This window comes from Sarcophilus harrisii, chromosome 4 (genome assembly GCF_902635505.1).
Source record: "Sarcophilus harrisii chromosome 4, mSarHar1.11, whole genome shotgun sequence".
NCBI classification, from domain to species: domain Eukaryota; kingdom Metazoa; phylum Chordata; class Mammalia; order Dasyuromorphia; family Dasyuridae; genus Sarcophilus; species Sarcophilus harrisii.
In genome coordinates this window covers 393665466-393691328 of record NC_045429.1, presented here as the reverse complement: position 1 = coordinate 393691328, position 25863 = coordinate 393665466, and the positions used below count along the sequence as shown (strand labels likewise).

The 25863-nt window shown below is 40.2% G+C and overlaps 1 protein-coding gene across 3 annotated transcripts in view; it reads right to left on the bottom strand.

Moving 5' to 3' along the window:
• Positions 1-25863, bottom strand: part of LOC116423386 (very-long-chain enoyl-CoA reductase-like) — an 82114-nt gene that overhangs the window by 18208 nt on the left and 38043 nt on the right. For all 3 annotated transcript variants that reach the window (XM_031967107.1, XM_031967106.1, XM_031967108.1), the window contains exons 2-7: positions 18456-18506; positions 17710-17761; positions 16817-16861; positions 12218-12321; positions 10286-10401; positions 8857-8962 (exon numbers count right to left, since the gene is read on the bottom strand). In XM_031967107.1, the coding sequence (XP_031822967.1) occupies positions 8857-8962; positions 10286-10401; positions 12218-12321; positions 16817-16861; positions 17710-17725 (387 nt within the window). In that variant the 5' untranslated portion in view covers positions 17726-17761; positions 18456-18506. The remainder of the gene's footprint in view (positions 1-8856; positions 8963-10285; positions 10402-12217; positions 12322-16816; positions 16862-17709; positions 17762-18455; positions 18507-25863) is intronic.

Genomic DNA, 25863 nt, shown 5'->3' with positions numbered 1-25863 from the left:
ACCTGGCCCAGGATCCTTTGGAGCAAGGAGGGCTCTTCATTTCCAAAATGTCCCCATGGCACAGAGCCCTGAGCACAGATGGAGTCAAAGAGTGTCGTATTTCATTCGCCAACCCTTTGAAAGAGCAAGGACATGCCAGAGGCAGCCTGTGATCTTACCCAAGGAATGTTCTCCAAATGCAGAGTGCATAGGAATACTTTTTGTTTACTAAATATATATAACATTATGTATAATATTATCTATTAATATATAAAATACATGGAAATATATGCATTTGGTATATTTTATCATAATGTAATATATAATATGAGATATGTTATATATGCATTATATATATTATATAAACTACATTAAGTTCTATGTCATATATAAACCATATATAATTATACAATATATTTGTATTCTATGATATTTATATAAAACATAATTTATATCTTGTCATATATTAGTATATGTTATATCTATTGCAAATTTATAAATATATAAATTATATATTATAGAATAAAAATATGTTGTATTACATAAAAGTTATATTACATAAGCTATATAATTATTATGCTCTGGGTGAATATATACATATATATCTAAAATTTACTTCTGTCTGCACATATCTCCATTCCCCATTTACGGTAAAATATAAGGTCTTTGAGGGCGAGAACTAATTTTTTTAGTCTTGCATCTAGAGTGCTTGCAACTCTGGCACAATGCTGGGTGCAGCAACAAACCCTTCTTGAATTAAATTGAATGACATGGTACAATGCACAATAATAATAATAGATTGCATAAATCCAAGTATCCCATCTAAGGCAGTTTGAATTTCTAAAGCACTACAATGTCTCATCTTCCCCTTCCTGCTGAGCATCATTTACCATCAATTCAGACTTGCAAGACAGTTGATTTGTACCATAATACATAGACCTGGAGTCAAAAAAAGATTCATCTTCCTGAGTTCAAATATAACCTCTTACTAGCTGTGTGACCCTGGCTTAGTCATTCATCCTTATTTCCTTCAATGTCCTCAACTGTAACATGAACTGGAAAGAAAATGGCAACCCTTCTAGTATCTTTGGCAAGAAAAGGTCAAATGAAGAATCAGAGTACTTTAATTCTGAAAAACAGCTATATTTCTTCAATTTCTCCAATCTTACTCTCAAAAATTCTATTTATCCTGTGAGTTAGCATTTCCCCCATTCTTCTCCCTTACCATTCTCACCCACTCAAAGACATCACTAGACATCACTGAAGTAAGGAAAACACATATTTATCTACAGCAAATATGATTGACTTTTTAAGAAACTAACATTCCCATCAACCAATAAGGAAAGTGAGAAGAAAGATTCTGGATGGTAAATGGATCTAAGTGTCACCACATGATTTCTTTATGATCCATGACAAGAGTTTATGTCCATTTCAGCAGACACAAAGTTGGGTCTGTCACATGACTACATTTTCTAATTTCCCTGACCTCATACAGTTTTCATTGTTTCAGATCATAAGCTGTCAATATTCAAGAATTTGGATCTTAGTATGAAGTAAATTTAAAATAGCGAGAGCATATCTCGGGAACTCTGTTCATCACACTCAATTGGGTGCAGAAGTAGGTGGTAGGTAAAAAGTGCTATAAGGAAACTCTTGTCCCCTCCCCGCCATTTTTTCAAAACAATGTGCTATTAATATTAATTTGTAGATTTATGGGGAAAGTAGTCCTAGATCACTAGGAGATATATCTGTTGGCATTGTTCAGGCATGGCTCATTCTAGAAATTTAGATCCCAGAAACAGGAGATTTTCAGTTTGGGGTTCTTGGAACACAATTTCCCTAAATAAAAATTGTACTAGCACTAAATCTACTGAGATTTGAGGATATTTATGAGATGAAAAGAGAGAGAAGCAAAATAAAATGAGAAAAGTGGCAGGAGGGAGAAAGAAAAAGGAAAGGAAAGGAGGGAGAAAAGAAGGAAAGGAAGAAGGAGGAAGAAAGGGAGAAAGTAAGATATGGAGGGAAAAAAGGGAAGGAGGAAGGGTGGAAGGAAGGGAGAGAGGGAGAGAGGGGGAAAGGGAGGAAGGAAGGAAGGAAGGAAGGAAGGAAGGAAGGAAGGAAGGAAGGAAGGAAGGAAGGAAGGAAGGAAGGAAGGAAGGTGGGGGAAGGAAGAGAGAAAGGGAGGAAGGGAGAGAAGGAGGGAGAAAGGAAGGAAGGAAGGGAGGGAAAGAGGAAGGAGGAAAGAAGAGGAAAGAGGGAGGAAGGAACTATTTTAAGTCCCTTGAACCAGCTGAGAAAAAAAGACACAAATTAACGAAAGGGAAATGAGAAGGGGACAGTGTCTGTAACTTGGAACTCCTGTCTACTCTTTGGTGGCTTTCTTGATCTATGATGACCACTTTTAATAGGACCACTCCACACCAGTAGTAAACTGCCTTCATCCCGAGTGCCTCGGCTGATTGGCCAGCTAGGCTCCCGGTGTCAGTGTGTCTGCTTGCTCGGTCCCCATCCCCGCCTCCCGGTGTGTGATGTTCTCCCATTAGAATGTAAGTTTCTCTAGAGCCGGGGCTATCTGGCCGCAGCCATCACTTAGCCCAGTGCCCAGGGCATGGCGAGTACTTCCCAAACGCTTTCTTATCTCTGTGAGGGCGGGAGGAGCAGCAGCCCGAGCATTTCCAGCCAGATGTGTTTCTGCCTGAACTATGAGACCAAGGGCTTAATTTACCGGATCATCAGAATGAGGAAAAAAAAGACCCCGGTCTCCTGGGATATCCCCAATGAGGAGCACCCCAGGAAAATCCGGCAAAGACCCTTTTTTTGTTTTGTTCACACTCTACTTCAGTCTATTCCCGCGTGCTGTAGCAATGAACATCATGTCCAATCACCAAGACTTTGGATCCTCTAGAATACAGCATGGTAAGGCAGAAAGAGCCTTGGATTTGGAGTCAGAGGATGCAAATCCAGACTTCGGCTATTAATTGCTTTTCTGAGTTAGTTTCGTCCTCCATGACCCCCAAAGACCTATTTCAGCTCTACTTCTGTGATTGTATAGACGGTTCCCAGCTTGAGAACAGTCAGAGAATAGAGTTTAATGGGCTCTCTAGTAGTGACCAAAGCTTTCCTACGTTGGGGAGTTGGAAACAGGTTCCATCCTCGCTGTTCCTACACAGGCAGTGGGGCAACAATAAGGCTAAAACTCTAAGTATGATTAAACACAAGTCAATGGATGTAAATTATAACCTTTGGGAATGGGATGGCTGCCGCAATAGCGGTTGGGAAAGAATTATTGTCAAAACTAGGACCACAGGCTAACACCCAGTCAAAGGGGTCCCCAGAGTCCATTAACTTCTGAGTAAGTCTGTCTTTCTCTTATCTCCCTCTCTGTATCTCCTCTGTCTCACTCTTGTCTCTCTATCTCTCCCCTTGTTTCTCCATCTTTCTGTCTCTCTCTGTTGATTTTTGTCTTTCTCCATCTGTCTCTCCTATTTCTCTCTCTCCTTGTCTCTCCATCTCTCCATTTGTCTCTGTATCTCTGTCTCTGGCTCTCTCTCTCTGAAGAAGAATGTTTCTTGGCTTCAAAACTTTTGAAATTCTGCCTCTCACTTAGTTATCATTCTCTCCTCCAATTAGGGCAGCCTTCTGCCAAATGCCTGAGGTTTGAAACCCAGATTACAAGATTGCACTCAGGGAGGGGTTAGGAAATGCAAAGCAGAGTCAATGGACAAATATTTATTAAGCATGAAGTATAATTACTCCCTAAGAGTGCTTTTTCTTTCCTTGGGCCCCACCCTTGACCTCTAGGTCTAGACATCCGATACTTTTTCCTCTAAGTGAAAGAAGACTTGAGAGGAAACCACTAAGCAGAGGTTTTGCCCTTTTTGTTGCAGTAGTAACCAAAAGACCCATCCTTGTAAGTATTACTTTGCCTCTGCAGAAGGTTTGCATTCAAATGCATGAACCCCGTGGGAGACCAGAGACTCCAGGCTGCTGTCTCCCTCCTCTCCAAGACATTAGGAAGCCCCGAGCATGGCAGAGTTAGCTGCCAGTCCAGCAAGACCGCCCTGGCCAGATAATGTGAGGAAAAGACATCAAGTGACTGCAAAGAGATTCTGAAAATGCTGATGCAAAAGGGATAGGGCTCTCAGGCCCCAGGAGGCTTCGGTCGTCAGAGCTCCAGTGAGAGAACATTGAGACAAGGAAACAGACCACAAAGAGCCAGCATGGCTTCATCAAGAACAGGCCAGGCCAGACTAAGCTTCTATGCCAAGGAAACTAGTCTGATAGAGGGAAATGTGAGAGATAATCTATAATTTGGGATTTTCCATTCTTTACTGATTCAGATTTGAGCTGTTCGTACTGGTCCTTCTTGGTACGAACCCAGCATAACTGCTGATCTGAAATATCCTGCAGATAAATTCCAATTAGATTGGATTTCCACCAGCTTCCCCCAGCCTGCCCAGCCCTACAGAAGTGCTACGTTTCAGAGCAACGAACAGCGGAACCGAAGCCCGTGTCAGGGACACCTAGATTCCTTTCCAGCTGATCCTGCAGTTTCAATTATCTTGGTCTCCTTCACAAACATAATCCACAACATAACTGACTCAGGTGAGGCTGGAAGGGCCTGGGAAAACTGACCAGGCAAAGGAAGACTCTTACCCTCTGAGCACCCTGGGCAAAATGATTCAGAAGAAAAGCCTCTCTCTATAGTCTCCAGTGGAGTGGGTATCATCTCAAGAGAATAGTTATTCCTAATTTTAGAGGGGATTTGGAAATCTGGAATGTTACTGTCATCATCATCATTTCTTCTCTTCCTCCTTTTTCTAATTTTTTTCTTCTCTTCTTCCTTCTCCTTTTTTTACTTTTCCTTCCTTTCTTCCTCCTCCTTCTCTTTCAGCTCCTCCTTCTCCTCTTTCTATTCCTCTTTTTCCTCTTTCTACTTCTCCTCCTCTTTCTACTTCTCTACCCCCTCTTTCTCTTTCTACTTCTCCCCCTCCTTTTTATCTTCCTCTTCCTTCTCCTTCTCTTTTTACTTCTCCTCTTTCTCTTTCTACTCCTCCTCCTTTCTACTTTTCCTCCTCTTTCTCTTACTACTTCTCTCCCCCTCCTCTTTCTCCTCCTCTTCCTTCTCCTTTTCCTCTTTCTACTTCTTCTTTCTCTTTCTACTCTTCCTTTCTACTACTTCTCCCTCTCTACCCCTCTTTTTCCTCTTTCTTTTTACTGTTCCCTCCTTTCTTCTTCTCTTTCAACTCCTTCTCTTCTTTTTCTTCTTTCTGCTGTCCCTCCTCCTCCTCTTTCTTCTCCTCCTTTTCCTCTTTCTATTTCTGCTTCTCTTTCTAATCCTTCTCCTCCTCTCTAGTTTTTCTTCTTCTCCTCATTCTACTTCTTGTTCTCCTGGTTCTCTTTCTACACCTCCTTTTTCTATTCCTCCTCTTTCTACTTTTCCTCTTCTCTCTTCTCCTCTTTCTATTTCTACTCTTCTTTCTACTTCTACTCCTACTTCTCCTTTTCTTTCTATTCTATCTCCTCCTCCTCCTCTTCCTCCCAATTTAGGAATTGCTTATATGCATGTATATGCAACTGCTGAAGTCATCTATTAGATCATTTTAATTTCCCTCTGGAATAACCCTCAGCACTACCTGTGTCATTATCAGACTGAATGTATTCCTAATAGATAATAGAGCAAATCAGCTTAGACTGCCAAGAGCAGCCTGAATCAGGATGACTCATCTTTCTGAGTTCAAATCTACCATCAGACACTTCCTAGCTATGTGACTGGGCAAGTTGCTTCACTCTATTTGCCTCAGTTCCCTCATCTGTAAAATGAGATGGAAAGGCAAGCTACTCCAGTGTCTTTGCTAAGAAAACCCCAAATGGGGCCATGAAGAGTTAGACACAACTGAAAAAGACTGAACAACAACCACCAAATTCCTGGGTTTGCTCCGTGGCAGAGATAAGAGGCTGGTGTGAGCCCCGTGGGAATACCCTCTTCCAACAGAGACTGTTGAAAGCCCCCAGTTGCTACATGCTTAATGTGCAATGGCAAACTCAGCTCCCGTGTCTACATGTGAAGCTTCCCCAGCTCCTGGGGGACAGAACAAAGATTTCTAATCTAGGATTCTGGAAACCCCTCCAGAGGGGGAAAGAGAATGGAAGAAGGTCCCTCCAAGTCAAGAAGCAGGACTGTCCCCTCTGTGGGCATGGAGTTCTGCCTCTTTCCCCTGGTCCCAAGCTGGGACTGGGACACCCTGGGGAAAGGGCTGCAGCTGGCTCAGTCTTATTTTTTGGCAACATTTTCTATGCCAGGAACACTAAGTGAGATTAATGGACTTGATAATCAACTCTGGGCTGTGTCAGATTATCAATAGGAAAGGGACAATTTACAAGCTTTGAAATGTTTATGAAGCAGGATTGAAAGTTCATATAGGGCCACTTAACACCCCCTCCCCCAATAATGCTAGAGGCTTCAAGGTCACTTTGGTGCCAACCAAAATCATTTGGAGATCAGAGGTCAGGTTTTCACTCTCATAAGCCCTGGCTACGTGGCTGGACTGCCCTCCCTCCCCCCCCTCCCTCCACACCCCATTCCTCAACACTGAGACCCATGGCTTTCAACCCCATGTTCCACTGGAATTAACTTTGAGTAGTTTTTTAGAGGGGAAGGGCAGTTTCCCCATCTCTCCCAGGCTAGAAGTTCAGGGGCCATCCATCCCATAATATTCAGCTTTAATCTGCCCGCTTTTTCTCACCTGGTCTGATTAACCCCTCCTCAGGCTGCCTGGACGACTCTCCCTCTTGGAAATTTATCATGATGGCGTCAGACTAATGGGGTCAGCCAATCAGCTTAGCCCCCGGCAGCTCAGAACTCCCTCCCTCCCATTATCCATCAGCCTCAGCTCCTAATAGTGGGGGCCATAGGTGTGCACCATCACGCCCGATTTCAGGGTTGTTGTTGATGATGGTGATGTAGTTTTAACCTAGTAGGATTAATGCCAACCATCTAATGTTTTCTTCTACCTCAGTAAAACATACAAGACTTTGTAAGGTCAGAGATTTCAAAGAGGAAGGGGCCTCCACATCCCTCCCTCATTTTACAAATGAGGCTATTGGGGTCCAAGGTGTCAGAGATGAAATGTTAAACATCAACCCAGAATTCTAACTCAGAATCCAAAACTAATATTCTTTTCACGAGATGTTCTGGTTTTCCATCCTCTGCTTTGCCATCCACCCTACAGCTGAACTTTCTTTCATGTCTCTCCAATTTGAGCGGGAGCTTCTTGAAAGCTAGAACCATCCTACTTTTTCCCATTTCTATTCTTAGTAATTAGCATAATGCCCAGTACACAGAAAGTATTTAATAAATGCATTTTCAATCATTTCACTCATTCATGCCCCAGGAATTGTCAAAGGTGGGTTTCAGTATATTCTACTGCCAGATGCACCATACCTCCCATACTGCATCCCAATATATCGTCTAACAAAGGATGCTCAGGTGTAACTAGGTTTGGCCACCAGGAAACCTATCTCCACTGGTTCTGATCACTCCACATCACAGCAAAGCATCTGGACAGAAAGGAGGCCGCTCTCTACTCCCTGGTTTCAACTCTGGCAGAGGCCAGAGGGACTTTATGGTCTTCACAATGGTTGAACTAGGTTCAAGACTGAGGGGCTTGTGAAGAAAGGCAGGAGGCAGGATTGGTTCGGGCCTGGATGCCCAACTGCAACTCTCCCAAGACATGTCAACCAGGAAGATTAAGAGATTCACAAGCCCACCCCGCTTTCTGCTAGTGAAACTCCAAAGGTGTTTCATTAAAAACTTACCATTTAGCATTTTGAAAATTATATTCTCTGAATACAATGTCTTCTATTATTAATAGATTAATTATAACTAATGTATATATCATAGTAATATATTATCGATAATTAATTATATAGTAATAATAATATAACAAATATAATTAATTGTATAGTGATATAATATCTTATATATAATTAATTATATTATAATATGTAATTAATATAAAATTATGATATGCTTTTTTGAAATGGAAATTTATTGTTACATATTTTGAATCCTCCTTTTTGTCCTACTATACATATGAACTTTTCTTTTTTTTCCTATTTTGTATTTAAGTTTAAATACATTTTTTAAAAAAATTGTATTCTTCCCAACCTCTGACCCTTTTTATTTGTGTGACATTGAGAGAGTGATTTCACTTTCCTGGGCCTCAGTTTCCTCATCTGTAAAATGAAGGAATTGATTCAGATGACTTCTAGGATCCTTTCTACCACTAGATCTGCCCACATTCCACCCTCCCCCTCACCTAATCTATTCATTCCACCCAGGATAAAACAAAAGTTTGGAAGGATTTGCCCAAAGCTAGGGAGAAGCTCAAAGATCAAAACCAAGATGAGAATTCAAGTTCCTGCTCCTCCTATGGCCTTGGGACCACTGGGCCACAACCTCCCCTCTAATTAAGAAGAATACCTGAGAGGGAGATACAAAAAAGGGCCAGAACCTACAAGTATCTCCTTGGCGAGAGGATGTCTTAAAAAATACAGCAGTAATTGTGAGATCCATCCAAAGAGCCAAGAGGGGAAGGGAAGGAAAACTGAAGGGATATGATACTTTGCAATGCTTAAAACATCAATAGGAAACTGTACTTGGAATTACAAGGGGGTGAGGTAAGGGTTTGGGTGGGAGGAGGAGGTTATGGAGGCTGAAATAATGTAGTGGGTAAGAAATCTTGTCAAGAGATCAGTGACCCGGACAAGAGGAGTCATTACCATATACGTTACCACAAGCCACAGCGAGGAGGAATGCCCCGGAAGCAGAGCAGGGAGGACCAGAGGCTGCTGCGCCAGCCCTTGAGAGTTTACCTTGAAGATACTCTTCAGAGGCATGGTCCCATGAGAGAACCGATGGACAAAGATGGTCTCAATCAATCGTTTGATGTAGTGGGAAGAATGGCAGATGCATGCCAGACTGGAAAAGACAAGATAAAAGGGTTTTTTAATGATAAATAAAGATAATCCAAATTTATGTATAATGCTTTAAAGTTTGTTAAATGCTTTATATAAATGCTGCAGCTAGAGAGATGGTGGATAATCGAATGTCGGACTTAAAAGGCGAGGATATCTGAGTTACTTAAATATCAGTATGACACTGGGCAAGTCACTTCCCATTTCTCAAGACTCAGTTTTCCCATATATGAAATGGGGATAATAACAGCACCTAATAGAGCTTTTATGGGGCTCAAGTGAAATAATATAGGTAAAAAGCTTTGGTAAAAAGGATTTAAAGCACAATATAAATTATATTATTGTTATTAGTATTTCTCTCATTTGAGTCTCATAAAAACCCTTTGATGTGGACTATAAGTATTGTTATCAACATTTCTACAAACTATATCAAGCTGCCTCTCTGAAATCATAACAAAACTTATAATTCATAAATCATAACAAAATTTAACATTCACAAAGCACTTTAAGGTTTACAAAGAACTTTCCACATTGGAGCCCCAGGTAGACGCTAAATCCTCCTTTCACAGATAAAGAAACTGAGGCAGACAAGAGAGTAAATGACTTACCCCAGATCACACAACAACTAAATGCTAAAGGTGGGATCTGAAGCCAGGCTTTTCTGTTTCTGATTCCAGTACTCCATTCATGGAGCCATGCTAACATTTCCCCCTTTTGAAAGGCAGAGACTGTCTTGCTTTTGTATTTGAATCATCAGAGCTTAGTATAGTGCCTGGCATACAGTAAGGGCTTAATAAGGGTATCTTCATTCGTTTATGCTCCCTCAAGACACAGCTATTGAAAATTATCTTGAGTCAAAGTCAGAAAATTAGTATCATTTCTACTAAACCTTCCTGGCTTCCCAAATAGTTCCCAAAGAACTTTTGTTTTTATGGGTTATGCCTATTAATACTTGCCATTTTTAAAATGAAAAAAAAAAAAACAAAAACAACAGTATCATTATGAAAATAGTTTTGACTACACAGACCCCCTAAAAGGGGTCTTGGGAACCCTCAAGTTCTTCTGAGAACTCCTGAGCTCTAGGATGAATAAATTCTTGCCAAGTGATTTAGTGAGTAGGGTGCGATATCTGGAGTCAGGAAGACTCACCTCAGATATTCATTAGCTGTGTGACCCTAGGCAAGTCCCTTAAATCTATATGTGCCTTTGTTTCTTCATCTGGAAAATGAGAGATCTGGATTCAATAGCCCCCTAAGGTACCATCCAGCTCTAAGTTTATGATCCCATGACCTATGGCTGATTGACTGATATTCCTAATAAGACTCACTTGACCACAGGAAGTCTCCTTGACATGAGTTTTTTTTCCAGGCCATAGACAAAAGGCATTCGGAGGTAAAACAAGAGGTAGACGAAGAGTGAGCCTGCATATTCGATCAAAAACACCTGCAAAAGAAGAGAGAGTTTCATAACACGAGCCCTCTCTTGGTGATCCCATTGCTGATAATTCTCATTTATACGGAGATCACTGTCTTGATGACCAAGAAGGAAAGAGATGAGAAATTCACAAGTATTGGAAAGGTTTCTATTTTTAAGTCAACAAAGTGACCATTTCATCCCCTCTAAAAGATAATGGCCCCCTTTGAATGAATTAAGGCATTTCTAGCCACGAACTCTTCAGAAACATCATGCTTCCATTTAAAGCAGTAATCAGGGCAAAGATCATAAATTCAGCATGAAAGTTATCCTCAAATTAACTTTTTAAGACAAATCAAATTGGAGAGGAGGAGTGGTAGGAAAGAGCCCTCAGAGTGAGAGAGAGACCTTGGACCCTTGATATTTTTGATCCTATGACCTTATGACACAAGACCTTGAAAAGGACCACTTTGAGGAGAATCAGCATGGGATCAAGCCAGTAAAAAGCTCAGATGAGTTATCAGGCAAGAGTGAGGAGGAAAAGGCACACTCTTTGGTTACTATTTTAACAAATTTTGCTAACTTTCCATCAGGTTTAGGTGTTTCTAATGGCCAGGGACACAAGTGCTGCTGGCATCCTCTAAATTTCAGCACCTTGGGACAAAGTTCCATTGATAACCTTAGTTAAGCCTTTGGACAGCTGGGTGGTGTAGTAGATAGAGTGCCATGTCGGAGTCAGAAAGATTCATTTTCCTAAGTTCAAATTTGGCCTCAGACACTAGCTGTGTGACCCTGGGCAAGTCACTTAACCCTATTGGCCTCAGTTTCTCCATCTGTAAAATGAGCTAGAGAGAGAAATGGCAAACCTCTCTACCATCTTTGCCAAGAAAAGTTGGACATAACTGAAAAATGACTGAACGACAACAAGGTAAAGCTTTTGATTCCATTAGCTTTGCCCTATGTTCAAAGGTGGCAGTGATAAAATGTGAGAGCCTTGCTCATAACAGCTCTTATCCTTCAGAAATGCTGGCAGTCCCCTGAAGTTTCTACCACCACAGGGGGAGGGAGGGAGGGAGAGGAAAAAAAAGGGGGGGGAAAGGGGAGGGGGAAGGGGGAGAGGGAGAGACAGAGACAGAGACAAACAGGCAGGCAGAGAGAGAAAGGGAGAGAGAGAGAGAGAGACAAAGAGAAAGATGGAGAGGGAGGGGGGTAGAAAGAGAAAGGGAGGGAGGGAGAGAGAAAGAGAAAGAAAGAAATAGAGAAAGAGAAAGAGAGACAGAGAAAGAAAGATAGAGACAGGGACTGACAGAAACAGAGAGAGACAGAGAGACAGACAGATTCAGAGATAGACAGAGAGGAAGGAAGAGCTTACTGCAGGTGATCCAAGTTTTACTCTGGGAGGAGGAAGAAACTAGAAGAAATTCCAAAGGGGTCCTCAACTTTTCCTGCCTGAGAGAGAAGGGAGCAGAGGCCAGAGGGACTTTATGGTCTTCACACTGGTTGAACTAGGTTCAAGACTGAGGGGCTTGTGAAGAGAGGCAGGAGGCAGGATTGGTTCGGGCCTGGATGCCCAACTGCAACTCTCCTAAGACACGTTAACCAGGAGGATTAAGGGATTCACAAGCCCACCCCGCTTCAAATCACTCGGGGGCAGCAGGGAGAGGCTACTCAGAGATGGGAGCTTGAACCCTGGTCCTCTGGCTCCAGAATCACATCTTCTTATTGGAACAAACCAAATTAAACCCCGGTATCTCCCTCCCTCTATCCCCCTCCCCAGTGCTGCAGCGAGAAAATGGCTAAAACGGAAGCCTTCTCTGAGCATCTCTCCCTCTCCTCACTGACTTACCATGGTCCAGCCGATCTGTGGCCCCAAGTCTTTGAAATAGAGGGTGGCCGTTGTCCCGACCGGGAGTCTTTGCAGGATCTCCTCATTCCTCAAGGCTTTTCCCTCTGAGAAGGAAAGATACTCATGTGGGTGAGGGCAAGAGAAAGGAAATGGACCAGAGAAAGAGCCACAGCCAAAGGCCCATAACGGGCTCTGGAAATGCGCCGGTACATGTTTTATTCATCAGGAACTTTCCCGACTGCCACAGTCTCCTGGTCTGCTGCTTGGAGGAAATTTTGTCAATACTCGCACTAGAAATGTCACTCAGAGGAAGCTAGCTGGATCCCTGTACCTGGAGTCAGAAGACCCGAGTTCAAATCCAGTTTCAGATACTTACTAACCATATACCCTAGGCAATAACAATAGCTAACATTTATATATAATATACTATGTATCAGGCATTGTGCCAAGCACTTTACAATTATTATCTAGTTAGATCTTCACAATCCTGCTACAGTTATTTGCATTTTATAGATGAGGAAACTGAGGCAAACAGAATTTTAATGACTTGCCCAGGGTCACCCAACTAAGTAAATGTCTGAGTCCAGATTTGAATTTAGGGATTCCTGACTTCAGCTCGGGCATTTTATCCACTTTGCCTCCTAAATTGTTTAACCCATCTGCCTAAGTTTCATCATCTATAAAATAACTATTTCTGCCTCCCTGAGTTGTTGTGAGAATAAACTGAGATATTATTTATAAAGCATTTTGCAAATTTTATAGAACATAAAATGATAGCTATTATCATTATTATTGCTATGAAGAAGAAAGAGGAAGAGGAGGAAGAGAGAAGGAAAAGGAAGAAGAGGAGAGAAGGAAAGGAGGAGGAAGATGAGGAGGAGAACAAGTAGGAGGAGGAGGAGAACAAGTAGGAAGAGGAAGAGGAGAAGTGGGAGGAGGAGGAGGAAAAGGAAAAGGAGAAGGAAGAGAACAAGAATGAGAAGGAGGAAAAGAAGAAAAAAATTTAATTTTCATTCACGACTACAAGAGCAAGCATAGAATCCCTAGATGCAATTATCAAAATCCATCTATGTCACCCTGAACTTGGAAAGAATCTTCATCCACGATTTTATTTTTTTTTTATTTGGGGGACTTTATTTCTCTATCTTGCCCAGGTTATAAATTCAGTTACCATTCATGGGCCTGTGCCTGCTATTGATAAGTACAGGAGCTTTGGCCTGGTCCATTTCTAACATGGGCTGGTCTGCCCCTTCCTTCCTTCCTTCCTTCTTTCCTTCCTTCCTTCCTTCCTTGCTTCCTTGCTTCTTTCCTTCTTTCCTTCCTTTCTGCCTGCCTTCTACAATCAGGATTAAGTACGTGATAACCTTGCCCAGGGTCACACAGCTAGTAAGTGTTTGAGGCCACATTTGAATTCAGGTCCTCCTGATCCCAGGAATGGTGCTTTGTAAATTGTATTACCTAGCTGCCCTCGTGAGCTACCCTTTCTTAGATAGCCTGCTGATCCCCTGCTCCAACGGTCCCTACTGAGGCTGGACTTGGTGAGGACATCTTTTAGCTTTAGCCTGACTACAGTTTAGGACTCCTCAGTTCAAGCAATCCATTAGCCTCTGTCTCTTCAATAATAGTAATTTGGGCATGAGCCATTGTGGGGAGCCGGCACTAATCTACAGCCACATAAGGCCAACCTTGAATAGGTTGAATCTCCTAATCACATTATACCAAAGACTTCCTGAATAGGAATCTCCTAATCACATCCTAACTTTGAATAGGCAGATATCTAGGCATCCCCTAATCACATCATAGAGCTTCCTGCCACCAGAAACATCTGAGCAGCTCATCCTTGGGTGGGATACCAACCCTTTGTCTAGGACCCCCACCCTGTACTGTGTTTGAACAACCCTGCCTTCTTTTCTACTGCTATACATATCTGTACTATTGCACCCATTAAAATGAGGCTTGATCAGATGGATTTGCCTTGCCTCCATTTTGCTCGTCCCCTCTCTCTTGCCCTTATCTCTTTTCTTCCAGGGTCCACACACTCTTGCCGAGGCAAGCCATCACTCCTGACCCTGACTTTTCTGAAAGACTTTCACTGAAGAGCTCATCCCCTTCTAAGATAACCCTTTCCACTTTGGTATCATTCTAATTGTTAGGAGGTCTTTCCCAACATAGAGCTGTAATGTGCTTCCCATCATCCTCCCTGGTTCCCTTCTTCCACATGACAATCTTCAAATCCTTGAAGATGACAATCCTGGGCTTCCCTAAGTCTCTTCCAGGTTAACTATTCTCAGTTCCTTTGACTGTTACTTTATAGCATGAGCTCCAGGCCTTTCATTATCCTGGGTGCCCAACCTCTGGGCATTTTCTAGTTTATCAGTTTATCAGTTTTTAAAGTGTCAGTGCCCAGAACTAGGTGTGGCCTGGTGAGAACAAAGTACCATGAGACTATCCTCTCCCTGGCTCTAGTCTGTCTTAATGACCCCGGAGATTATATTAACTTTTTTTGGCTCCCCTATCTCATGTTGACAAGTATTGGGCTCAAAGTCCATTGGATTCCCAGATTTTTTTTTTCAACTAAATTGTTGCCTAACCATGTTTCCTTTGTGGAATTGTGTCCTTTCAGTAACTGGCTTTTAATGAAGTTATCATTGGATTTTTCATCTCTGTACTTTTCTATGTGCTGTCCCTCAAACCTGAAATATTCCCCCTCCTCCTCTCTGCCGGTTGAAACCCCTAGCTACATTGAAAGAAACAGCTCAAAGCATACCTCCATTAAGAAGTTTTTGCCAATTAGCTTGTTATTAGTTTTTCCTCCAACCTTTAAAATTACTGTGCATTTATTTTCCATATAATTTGCATTTACTTAACTCTATATATGTTGGTTTTCTCCCATAATAATTATAACTAAGATCTGTATATCAATTTAAGGTTTGCTAAGTTCTTTACATATATTATCTAATTTGATCCGCACAAAATTCAAAGTAGTTGCTATTATCTCATTTGTTTCCTTCAGTTGGGGAAAGAGACTGAGAAAGGTTCAGGATCACATAGCAAATCAATTTCTAAGATAAGATCTGAACTCAAGTCTCATGACTTCACGGGTGGGGAAGGAAAGAAATAAGCATTTATGAAAAATCTACTACATGGGGGCAGTTTAGGTGTTTTTACTGACCATGAATACAAGTGTTGCTAGCACCCTCTAAATTTCAGCACCTTGGGACAAAGTTCCAGTTGACAAGCCCTAGTTAAGCCATTCAGTAGCTAGGTGATACAGTAGATAGAGTCTCAGGCCTTGAGTCAAGAAGATTCAAATTCCTGAATCAAAGCTGGCCTCAGATACTTACTAGCTATGTGGCCCTGGGCAAGTTACTTAATCTTGTTTGCCTCAATTTCCTCATCTGCAAAATAAGCAAACTTCTTCAGTATCTGCTAAGGAAACTCCAAATGGTGTCATGCATGGGACACAACTGAAAAATAACTACAAACAAGCACCTACTGTATATTAGACAGTGTTACAGATACTGTTTTACACGTATGATCTCATTTGATCCTCACAATAATCCTGCAAAGTATTATCTCCACATTATAGTTAGGAATCTGAGGTAACTTGCCCAAAATCACACAGCTTGTGTGTGAGGTCACTTTTGAATGCAAGATTTCCCAACTTCAAGCCCAAATCTCTACCCTCTGCACTACCAAGCTGCCTCTGAAAGCAGTGTGCTAGCCACCATGCCAACTAGCTGCCTAATAGACCATAAGTTCCTTGAGGACAGGGACTGTTTTACTTTTGTCTTTGCCTCTTCAGCACCTAGAACAGGGTCTGACAAATAATAGACCTTTTGTAAGTGTTTACAGAATTGAATTCGATACCCAGGTGCCTGCTTTTTCAGCAGAATTGGCTTCCAATGCAAGTGTAAATTGAGCCTGAAAGATACCATAGAGACCATTCCTTCCTTTCAGAATATAATGATAACAATAAAATATAGTTATATGATGATGATGATTATCTTATCTAATGCATATGACACATTCCAGGCACTATGCTAAGAGCTTTACAACTATTATCTTATCTGTTATTAGATCTTTTTAAATTACAAGACTGGAGGCAGATCTTCAATGGATATGGAGAAGAAACCAACATTTACCATGGCGATTATCAGCATCCATTAAAAGGAAATCTTTGAGGGCAAAGATTGTTTCTGTCTTTCTTTGTCTCCCACATTGCCATATATTAAATACTTCATAGCTTCTTGTTGACTTGATTGATTTTAGAAATAAATTAACTGAAATTCAGAGAAGCTATGACTGGTCTATTGTCATGAGACTAGTAAGTACAGGAAGCAGGATTTAAATCCTAGTCTCTTCTGCCTCCTAAGTCCATAAAACCACTGATATCTTGGAAAGATGGTGAAGGGAAAGACTAGAGACCCACACTCATTCCATTAAGCATCATCCCTACTAAGCAAGCACTGAACCTGTTGCCACCACCAGAGCTAGCACTTTGTTCACATGAAGAACTCTTCTGAAGCTCATGGTGTGGGCTTTTGCCCTCCCTTCCCAAATGCTTCCCAAAATGATGTTTGATTGGCTGATACTTACTGGGATCTAGTCTCATTGACTGTCTTGCTGGATACCATTGAGGATCTGAAAGGGAACCAATAATAAGAAATATCAAACATATACATAAACAAATATATGCAAAATAAAGACAAAGTAATGGAAGAGTAAGAGGCATTAGCAGCTGTGAAGCTGGCAAAAACTTTGGTAAGAAGCATTTAATTTGAGTTTTGAAGGGCATGGCACAGTGATAGAGCAATAGTCCCAAAGTCAAGAATATCTGAGTTCAAATCTGGCCTCAGACAGTTGATATTTCCTAGCTGTGTGACTTTGGCAAGTCATTAACTCCAACTGTCTCAGCAAAAATTAAATAAGTAAATAAAACATAGTTTTTTAAAAAGAGTATATTCAATATGAGAATTAGACCAGTAGTGCTTGAAACTCACATTAGGCTCAAATAAAATTAAAGTACCATTATAGCTGACTTAAATAATTGTTTGTAGATGTATAAATAAAAAAGAAAATCATTTTGAGACACACTACCACTTAGAATTTGTTACTTTCAAAGTTTGTTTCTAAATTAGGTAGGTCTTTCTCTTAAACAGGGATAGGGGATATCCAGCCTAAGGGCCATATATGAGCCACAAAATCATTTGCTAAGGCAACCACAAGCTGAAAGCTAAGCACAACCACCTTCTGCTGCTTGAATTTTATAAGTTGCTAATTTTGTATGGCCTACAAATGATGTTTATATATCTACAATCTACATCTATAGATATAGAAATAAGCTCCAAATGGCCCATGGCAGGAAAAAAGGTTCCCCACTCCTGCTCTAAACAAATCAATAAAATTATCATTTTCATCAGGATGGAGACAGTTGTAATGAATGGTTTGTCTATGCTTAGTTTACTTCAGAAAATATACATAGTACTTACAAAATTTATGGAACATCAATCTGATGTCATTGATTGAGGCATGTGGTTCAACCTAGGAATCAGAAGTATTTGCAATTAGTAAATTAACCAAGAGATGTCTTTTAATTAAGACACACATAGTCAGTTTCCTGCAACATGACTCAAATCTAAAGACTTGGATATTTTCCAAGATTGGTAATGGAAAAGGATGATTTTCCTCCCTGGGGGATTCAAATTAATCAAATGATTCAGATTCTTTAAGGTATAAAGTTGGCTCAAGTGAATCCCCCCAGGATTTAATCTAGAGGCAAAAATGTGGCTGATTAGGAAGGCTAAAAGACTTGTTTGTATCTATTGCAATTGATATCTCTATAACACAAGTGGAGTTCTTGGCTGGAACTAAGTAGATAAAACTGGCTCTTCAGAAAGATGAGTTTTACAGGAAACAAAGCTTTTTAAAGAAGTATAAAATACAGAGCCATAACCATAATGAGATAACTGGGACTTTGTCTCTGAACATCAACAATCTAGAAAAATATTCTTCCTCTCTGCAGGGGGTTCTTCTAGGGCCATGGGAATCCAGCCCCTCTCCTGCTGGTCTACCAGCCTTCCCCTTACTACCCATCCCCTACCCCAGTCTGTCCTTGGAGACCAAACTCTATGAATACCCTGCCCCCACTTGAATTTTTCTCAAGATTCAGAATTCTTAATCACAGATTTGATGAAGTGACATTTTAGTGACATTTTCATGGATTCATTGTATTTACCTTATCCAGGAAGCATAGTTGTTTCTTTGTCTTGTAGTCAAGGATTTCCACCTGTGGGGGAGGGAGAAAACAAAAAGAACCCCACTTATTATCAGCACCTTGCTAATTATGTCACCCACTCAACCTGTCAAATATATGAAAACTTGTCTTAGGAACTCTTCATATATGCTTTGAGGTGGAGTAGTAATAAGTAAAAAGCCATGTAGGGCAATATGGAGTGCCACCTGGCAAGACAAAAATCCTCATTTGGTTCTACATAGAGTCTGTGTGTGTGTGTTCCCACATGCAAGGTACTAAAAAAAAAACAGAAAAAAATTTCTGCTATTTCTTCTATAGTCTTCCATACCTCTATGTACCTGTTTGGTTTTTTAGGTGTTCATTGGAACTCTAGAAAGTCATTCAAATCTCATGCATACCAATCCACTCCCTACCCACATTCTATCAATGTAGTAGGGTTAATATATCTACTTTAAAAATTCCCAATAGCTCAAAGCCCTTGGAATGCCTTCTCTCTTCCACTTAGTCAGATCTTACTGGTTTTTCAGCCACTTTCTTTAGGAAATGAAAGATCTTGCAAAGGTGAATTAACTCTTCTGTTGGGCATTGAAAAGTCCTTCACTATTGAAAAAGTATGTACTAAGTGCCTGGTACGTGCGAGGCACTGTCCTAGGTGCTGAAAATTATATGGAAGCAAAAGTAGAACCAGGTCCTGCCCCAATCTATCTTCACAGTCTCATTGTATATGACTTCCTTTCTTGCACTCAGTTTAGTCAAACTAGCCTTCTTCCTATTCTTTATACAAGACATATAGCAAGGTGTTCCTATCTCCTGTATGTTTGTATTTACTATACTTCATTCCTAGAATGCACACCTTCCTACACTTCTACTTCAAAGCCTCTCAAGTCTCTTTCAAGACTCACTTCAAGAGAAGTTAAATGACTTGGGTAGGACCACATAATTCCTAAATGTCAGGACTGGAATTAGACCCCAGATCTCCTAATTCTGAAACCAGGACTCTTCCTCCTTGTCATCCTTCCTTGAGGATGGAAACTATGCTATTTCATAATGTCATCGATTTAGAGATAAAAGAAATTTCAGAGATCATCACATCTAACTGCCTCATTTTTCAGATAAGGAAACTCCCCTGTCTTTCTTACGCAGAATCTCCAGAACTGGCTGTCCCTTGTATTCAGTTCCTCCACAGTGCCTTACGCAGAAGATTTTTTTAAATAAACATTCAATGAATTAGAACTTATTGAATTGGATTGGACTGAATTGAATTTGATTGAATATTCTGAGGCAACATGAATCCTGCTAAGAACAAATAGTCCTAGACCACCCTCTTCACATGCCTCCAGATTCTGGGATTCTATCCAGTGCCATAAGGCACATTCTCAGTCACCCTGGCAAAGCCAAACTGCTAGAAATCTATTTACAGCCAAAAGCTGAAGTTGCTCACCTATGCATTCACCTGAAGAGCAATACAAAATGGCCTCCCTTAGCTTCCCACCATTCAGGCTTGTCTCACAGCTGCTGCCTCCGCCTCCTCTGTCCTTGCTAGATTCTGAGACATGTGTTTTGGTTCATTAACCCCAATCCTGCCGGCAAAATAGCCTAGGTTGGTAGCCGCAGAATTGGACTTCCTGTTTTCAAGGGATCTGACAAAACACTACTATCACTATGACTTTTAATAGGTGGCCTGAAGGAATATCCGAGAATGAGGGCAGCCAATGTCCTAGGCTCTAGGGCTGACGTTACAAGTTGTGGGAGAAGGGGGGCTGTCTATTTCAGAGGTGTCAAACTCAGACTATAAAACTCCCAGTGTGCAGGAATCAAATTAAGATGTAATTGGGAAATGTTTAACAAAATGGAAATACAACATATTGTACAGCAACTGACTTAAACTTGTAAATTTATTTTAATATGTGATCCTCAGGGATCTCGTTTCATTGAGTGTAACAGTACTGGCCTTCATGGCATGATTTCTGAGAGGGAAGGGGTGATTTATGCCTGAAATTCCACAATTAAAATTTCATTTCTTTTGCTTAAGCCAAAGAGAAGTAAATTATTTATATTCTGCTGTGATGCTGTTGAAGCAAGAACAACAGAATGAAGTTCAGAAAGTCCAAGATCTATTTCCTATCCTGCTATTCCTTTTCTATATGACCTCCAGCAGGGTGTTCAACTTCTCTGGACATCAGTTTACTGATCTATAAAACGAGTGGATAGTGCTAATGACTTTAATAATAATAATAGCTAGCATCTATAAAGCACTTTAGTGTTTACAAAGCACTTATATCCTTTGATCTTCACAACAACCCTATGAGGTAGATACTATGACTATCCCCATTTTGCAGATAAGGAAACTGAGGCTGAGGGAGTTTAAGTCACTTGGCCAGGATCACAAAACTAAAAAGTGTATGAGGCAGGATTTCACTTGTGTCATCTAGTACTCGGTATATCATGTCATTTAGCCGTCTTTAAAATTACCCCAAAGATGAACTAATCCATCATATACATGAATAGGAAGACTTTCCATGTGAATAGATGTGACTGCCCAACTTCTGCCTAACAATTCCTAATACAAGAAGACCCAGAGAAGTATAGTGAAAAGAGCAGTGTCTCTGGAGTCATGGAATCTGTATTCAAATCCTCGCACTAATGCTTAACCTCTGTGGTTAAATATTCACCAGTATCCTCCTGTGTCTATCAAAGTCAATAATATTAGACCTGGCCCATGGATCCAGCTCATCAAGATCTTTGGGAATTCTTCTTTCATTCTCAAAGAAGACCAATAACATCACAAATGTGATATCTTAATTTTCTCATGAACTGGATTTGAATGAAGCAGATCAGAGCAAAATTGATGACCCTGCTCTCTCCTCCACTGTCATGTAGTTTTAAAATTGTCCCTTTCAGGTATGTGTCACCTGAAAATCAACTTAGCCTTCATGGAACTAATTTCTAAAAATATTAAACAGAGAAGAGTCAAAAACAGGTACTACACTTAAAGGTTTCCCTCTAGTATGACATTAATTATATGATCACTCTTTTTGAGGTTTGGGAACTTAATCGTTTCTGAATCCAACTAATTCTAATGCAGTCTAGCCCATATCTTTCCAACTTTTCCACAAGCCTATCATGAGAGAGTAGAAAAAAATGACTGGCCGAAATCCACACTTACTGTCTGCAGCATTGCCTGATCAATGGCAGTTTTAAAACAAGATAGAGTAAGTCTGACATGACTATGACCTCTTCTTGAAAAAGCCATGCTTGTCCTTCCCAATTGATGCTTCCTTTCTAAATGTTTATAATACAATCCCTTTTATTTTCAGTTTTTTGCAAGAAGCCAGAATCAAACCCATTGGTCCACAAGATGAAGACCCTAGCCCTCTTCCACATTTGAAAAGTCAGGAGAATATTTGTCTGGCTCCAGTTCTACCATACTTCCTTCATTCTCCACAATTTTTAAGAGGTCACTGTAATAGCTCGGCAGTCACATCTAATCGGTTTTTCAGGCCTTGGAAATGTAGTTTATCTGGGTTTGACATGAGCCTTGAATTCATTGTTAAAATAATAATAATAACCACTATTAACAATAGTATTATTTCCTGGATCTAGTGACTTACAACAGTGTTAAAATGCACACACTATTCATTCATCTTGTGTTCTAATTTACTGTTAGCCATTTTTATTCTATCCTTCCCAGGCTCAAGATCACTCTTCATACACAAAACAAAAAAGCATATGAATTAAACATTTTTGTTTCCTTCCATTAATCCATCTTCTACAAGTAGTCCTATCTCATTCATTTTTTTTCCCTTAGTTTCAATATAGTTTTAAAGGGTCTTTTGTTGAAACTGTCCATTAGCCTCAGTTGTTTCAATGTGATTTTTCTAAAATGGTGCCAATCTTTTGTTTTTATCTTATCTGCCCCCTTTTTTCTGTCTTCTATACATTTTTTAAAACTCTAAGTTGGTCAATGAGTTACCTGTGTATTCACATCAGTCTCTTCGATAAGTCCTCCTTTCTTCTTCATTAGAATAGTTGTTCTGTCGACAGAATTTGCCTCATAAGAAATTCCCATCCTTTGGGGGATATAATTTCCCTCCAAACCTTAAGATTTGAACCCTAGATTTTCTCTGAATTTTTTGAAATTTGTTTTTTCTAAAACTAGTACATATTTTAGACTATGTCTTGCTTTCCTCTTATCTGTCCTGAGCTCTAAGATGGAAGGATCACTTCCTTTTTAGGTTCCAATTGTTTCTACTTCAACAATTTCTTTGTTGATCAAAAATCAGATCTAGAGCTCTAACCTTTGGAATAATGAAGAAGTCCCTTGTAGCTCTATATGGGGTTATTAAAATCTTCCCAAGAGTTCCTGAAAGACATTGTAGTGGTGATCAAAAGCCAGCCTCAGAACCAGGATAACCTAAGCTTAAAGGTCTGCCTCTGACACTTACTAGCTTTTCAACCTCTCACTGCTTATAAGCAACACTAAGCTGTAGAGAAAAAGTTGACTTCCCTCTAGTAGCAGGAATTTCCTCAGCAGGAAGGTCCAGATCCTAGTGAAATCACAGTACCTGTCTCTAACTCTTTCTTGAAAATAGATTTTATGCTATCCATACCCAGAGAAAGAACTAATTATGTCTAAATACAGATAGAAGCATATTTTAAAACTTTATTTTTCTTGAGATTTTTTTTTTGGGGGGGGGAGTTGAAGAAATTCATATTTTTTTTCACAACATGACTTCATGAGAGCCTTCTCAATAAGAGGGTGGGGAGGGAGGAAGGGAGAGAATTTAGAACTCAAAGTTTTACAAACAGATGTTTAAAATTGTTTTACATATAACTGAGGAAAAATAAAATAATAAATATGGAAAAAGGGAGAAAAGAAAATACATTTGAATTTTGTAGGTAATTAGGGGATGTTTCCTCTGAGATTCCTTATAGTTATAAAGATTTAAAGATATTATAGGATATGTGATGCTATAAACTCAAGGACACTGGTGAAGGAGGGCATACATAATAGCTAGTATGTCTATAGCATTTCAATTTCTATAGCATACAATGGGCTTTATATACATCCCAAGGTCATAAAAACAAGAGCTTTGAGAGACACCAAAGTGTCACGATTTTGCTCGGATCTGGAAGTATCATTTATCAGTCACCATCTCGATTTCAGAAGATCCACTGAAGATGAGCACTCACCTATTACCCATGCAGTCTAATTGCTGTTGTCACATAAAAATGAGCTGGATTCTGCTTGCAGTGGAAAGGGGGTTAGGGGCCACTCACTCCCTATGTGACTTCAGCCCACTCATTAAACCTCCTTGATCTTCCTCATGAAAATGATGGGGTTGAAGTAGATTTTCTCTAAAGCTGCTCTTCAGCTTAAATCCATGATCCAAAGTTCAACCCTGGAATAAGGTCCTTTGAATAAGGAAGCGAGATACATCATGGGGTGGGGATTTTGTATTTAATTTGTAAAACAGGGTCTCTTGGAAAACATAAAGGATTGTTTGTTAGTTTTGAGGGGCAGACAGCAGCATAGCTCTCATAGTTGGGAGGAAAAAAAGAGTGAGATCATTTCTGGTCTTTCTCATTTGTCCTCATTGAACTGATGTCACATGGAGAGCCCCTCTGGCATCACTAATAGGATGTTTGTGCTCAAATCATCTGTTAGGCTACATGACAGTGACTGCATCATTACCTCGGATTGTTTTCATCTGTCATATTAATTGTGGTTCATACAACCTGACTTGGAGTTAATGTTGGTTTTACCCTTCATAATATGGTGTCAACTAACTAAAAATAGCAGACAACACATTGTAAAAAGAGTAGACTTTGAGAATGAGGTGATTTATTTACAGTGTGGTGTTTCCTTCCTTCCTGTGTCCTAAATGTCCCTTTTTTCATTTGTTCTGTTTCGCATTAACCTGGGCCCTTGAATTCAGCCCAGAACAAGATTAAGGTAGTTCTCTTTCCATTCGATACCACTCAAGTGACATAGTCTCCTCTTGTCAGATGGTCATTAAAAATTTCCTAATCTTCCCCTCCTTCTAATCATCCTTTAAGAAACTAGTAAGGGTGGCCAATTAGGTGGCACAGTAGCTAAAGCACTGGCCCTGGAGTCAAGAGGCCTTGAGTTCAAATCCAGCCTCAGATATGTAATAGCTGTGTGACCCTGCGCAAATCACTTAATCCCAATTGCCACAAGAAAATAGAAAGAAAAAATCCTCTTTTATATTTTTATAGCAGCAAATAACTGGTAACAAAGTTGATGCTCATGGATTGTGAGAACGGCAAAACTGGAAGATGAATGTATTGGAATATTACTGTGTTGTAAAAATGAAGAATATGAGAAGTCAAAGAGTCATGGAAAAGGCTTATAGTAATTGATGCACAATGAAGTAAGCAGAATCCAAGTAAGAGAAATCCAAAGCAAAGGCTTATAGGAATTGATATACAGTAAAATAAGCAGAACCCCAAAAGCAATATATGCAATGACTGCAATAATGTAAATGAAAAGAATAGTAATAGCAACAACCAAAATGATGGGCATTGAGAATGGGCTTAGCGTGACTCTGAAGAAAACAGATGAGAATATACCTCCCCCACTTGTAGAAGTAGAAGCTATGGGGAGGAAGGAAGGGAGGAGGACTGTATAAGTGATGTGCCCACATAACCATCATATGAGTCAAAAGAAGGACAGGAACTAATGTTTTTGTTGGTTAATATATTTCTTAGTTTTATGGAACTGATTCCCCTCCTTTTTTAATTTTTGTTATAAGCAAAGGCTTGTAACAAAGAAAAGCAAAAGGTTATATTGGAAAGTGTAGGTAAAGTAAAAACAGAAGATATCAATTAAAAATTTTAAAGAAATGACAGCTGCTTGGTCTCACTATACCCTTCCTGTGTTTAGCTAGACCTTAACCTCCTTGAAATTCAGTCTCAGCCTTGCCCCTCACAAAAAATTAGGGCCAAGAACACCAACACAGCTAGGACAATAACTGAGAAATCCAATTTTCAAAATCCTCCTTTCTCCACTGCTTTTGAAAACCTGTGTCCCTATATGGTAGATGGAAATCCAAAGTCATTCCTTCTAGAACCACAGAACCAGAACTTCCTCTGACGGGAACAGGATGCTCTCCAAACATGCACGAGGTTTGGGAGTCATCCCTCAGCTGGACACAGGACATTAGCCACACTCTCAGCCAAGAACACCATGATCTGGATTTTCAGCAAAGATTTCTGACAGCAGATTATCTTCCCTAAGCAGAAACATCAAAGAACCAACTGATTTATCTTTTTTTTCTACTATTCATTTTTTGGCACCAGGCTTGTGAGGACTATGGATTCTCGATGTCTTTAGCCATACGGGAATTATGAAGGAATAGAAAGAAAG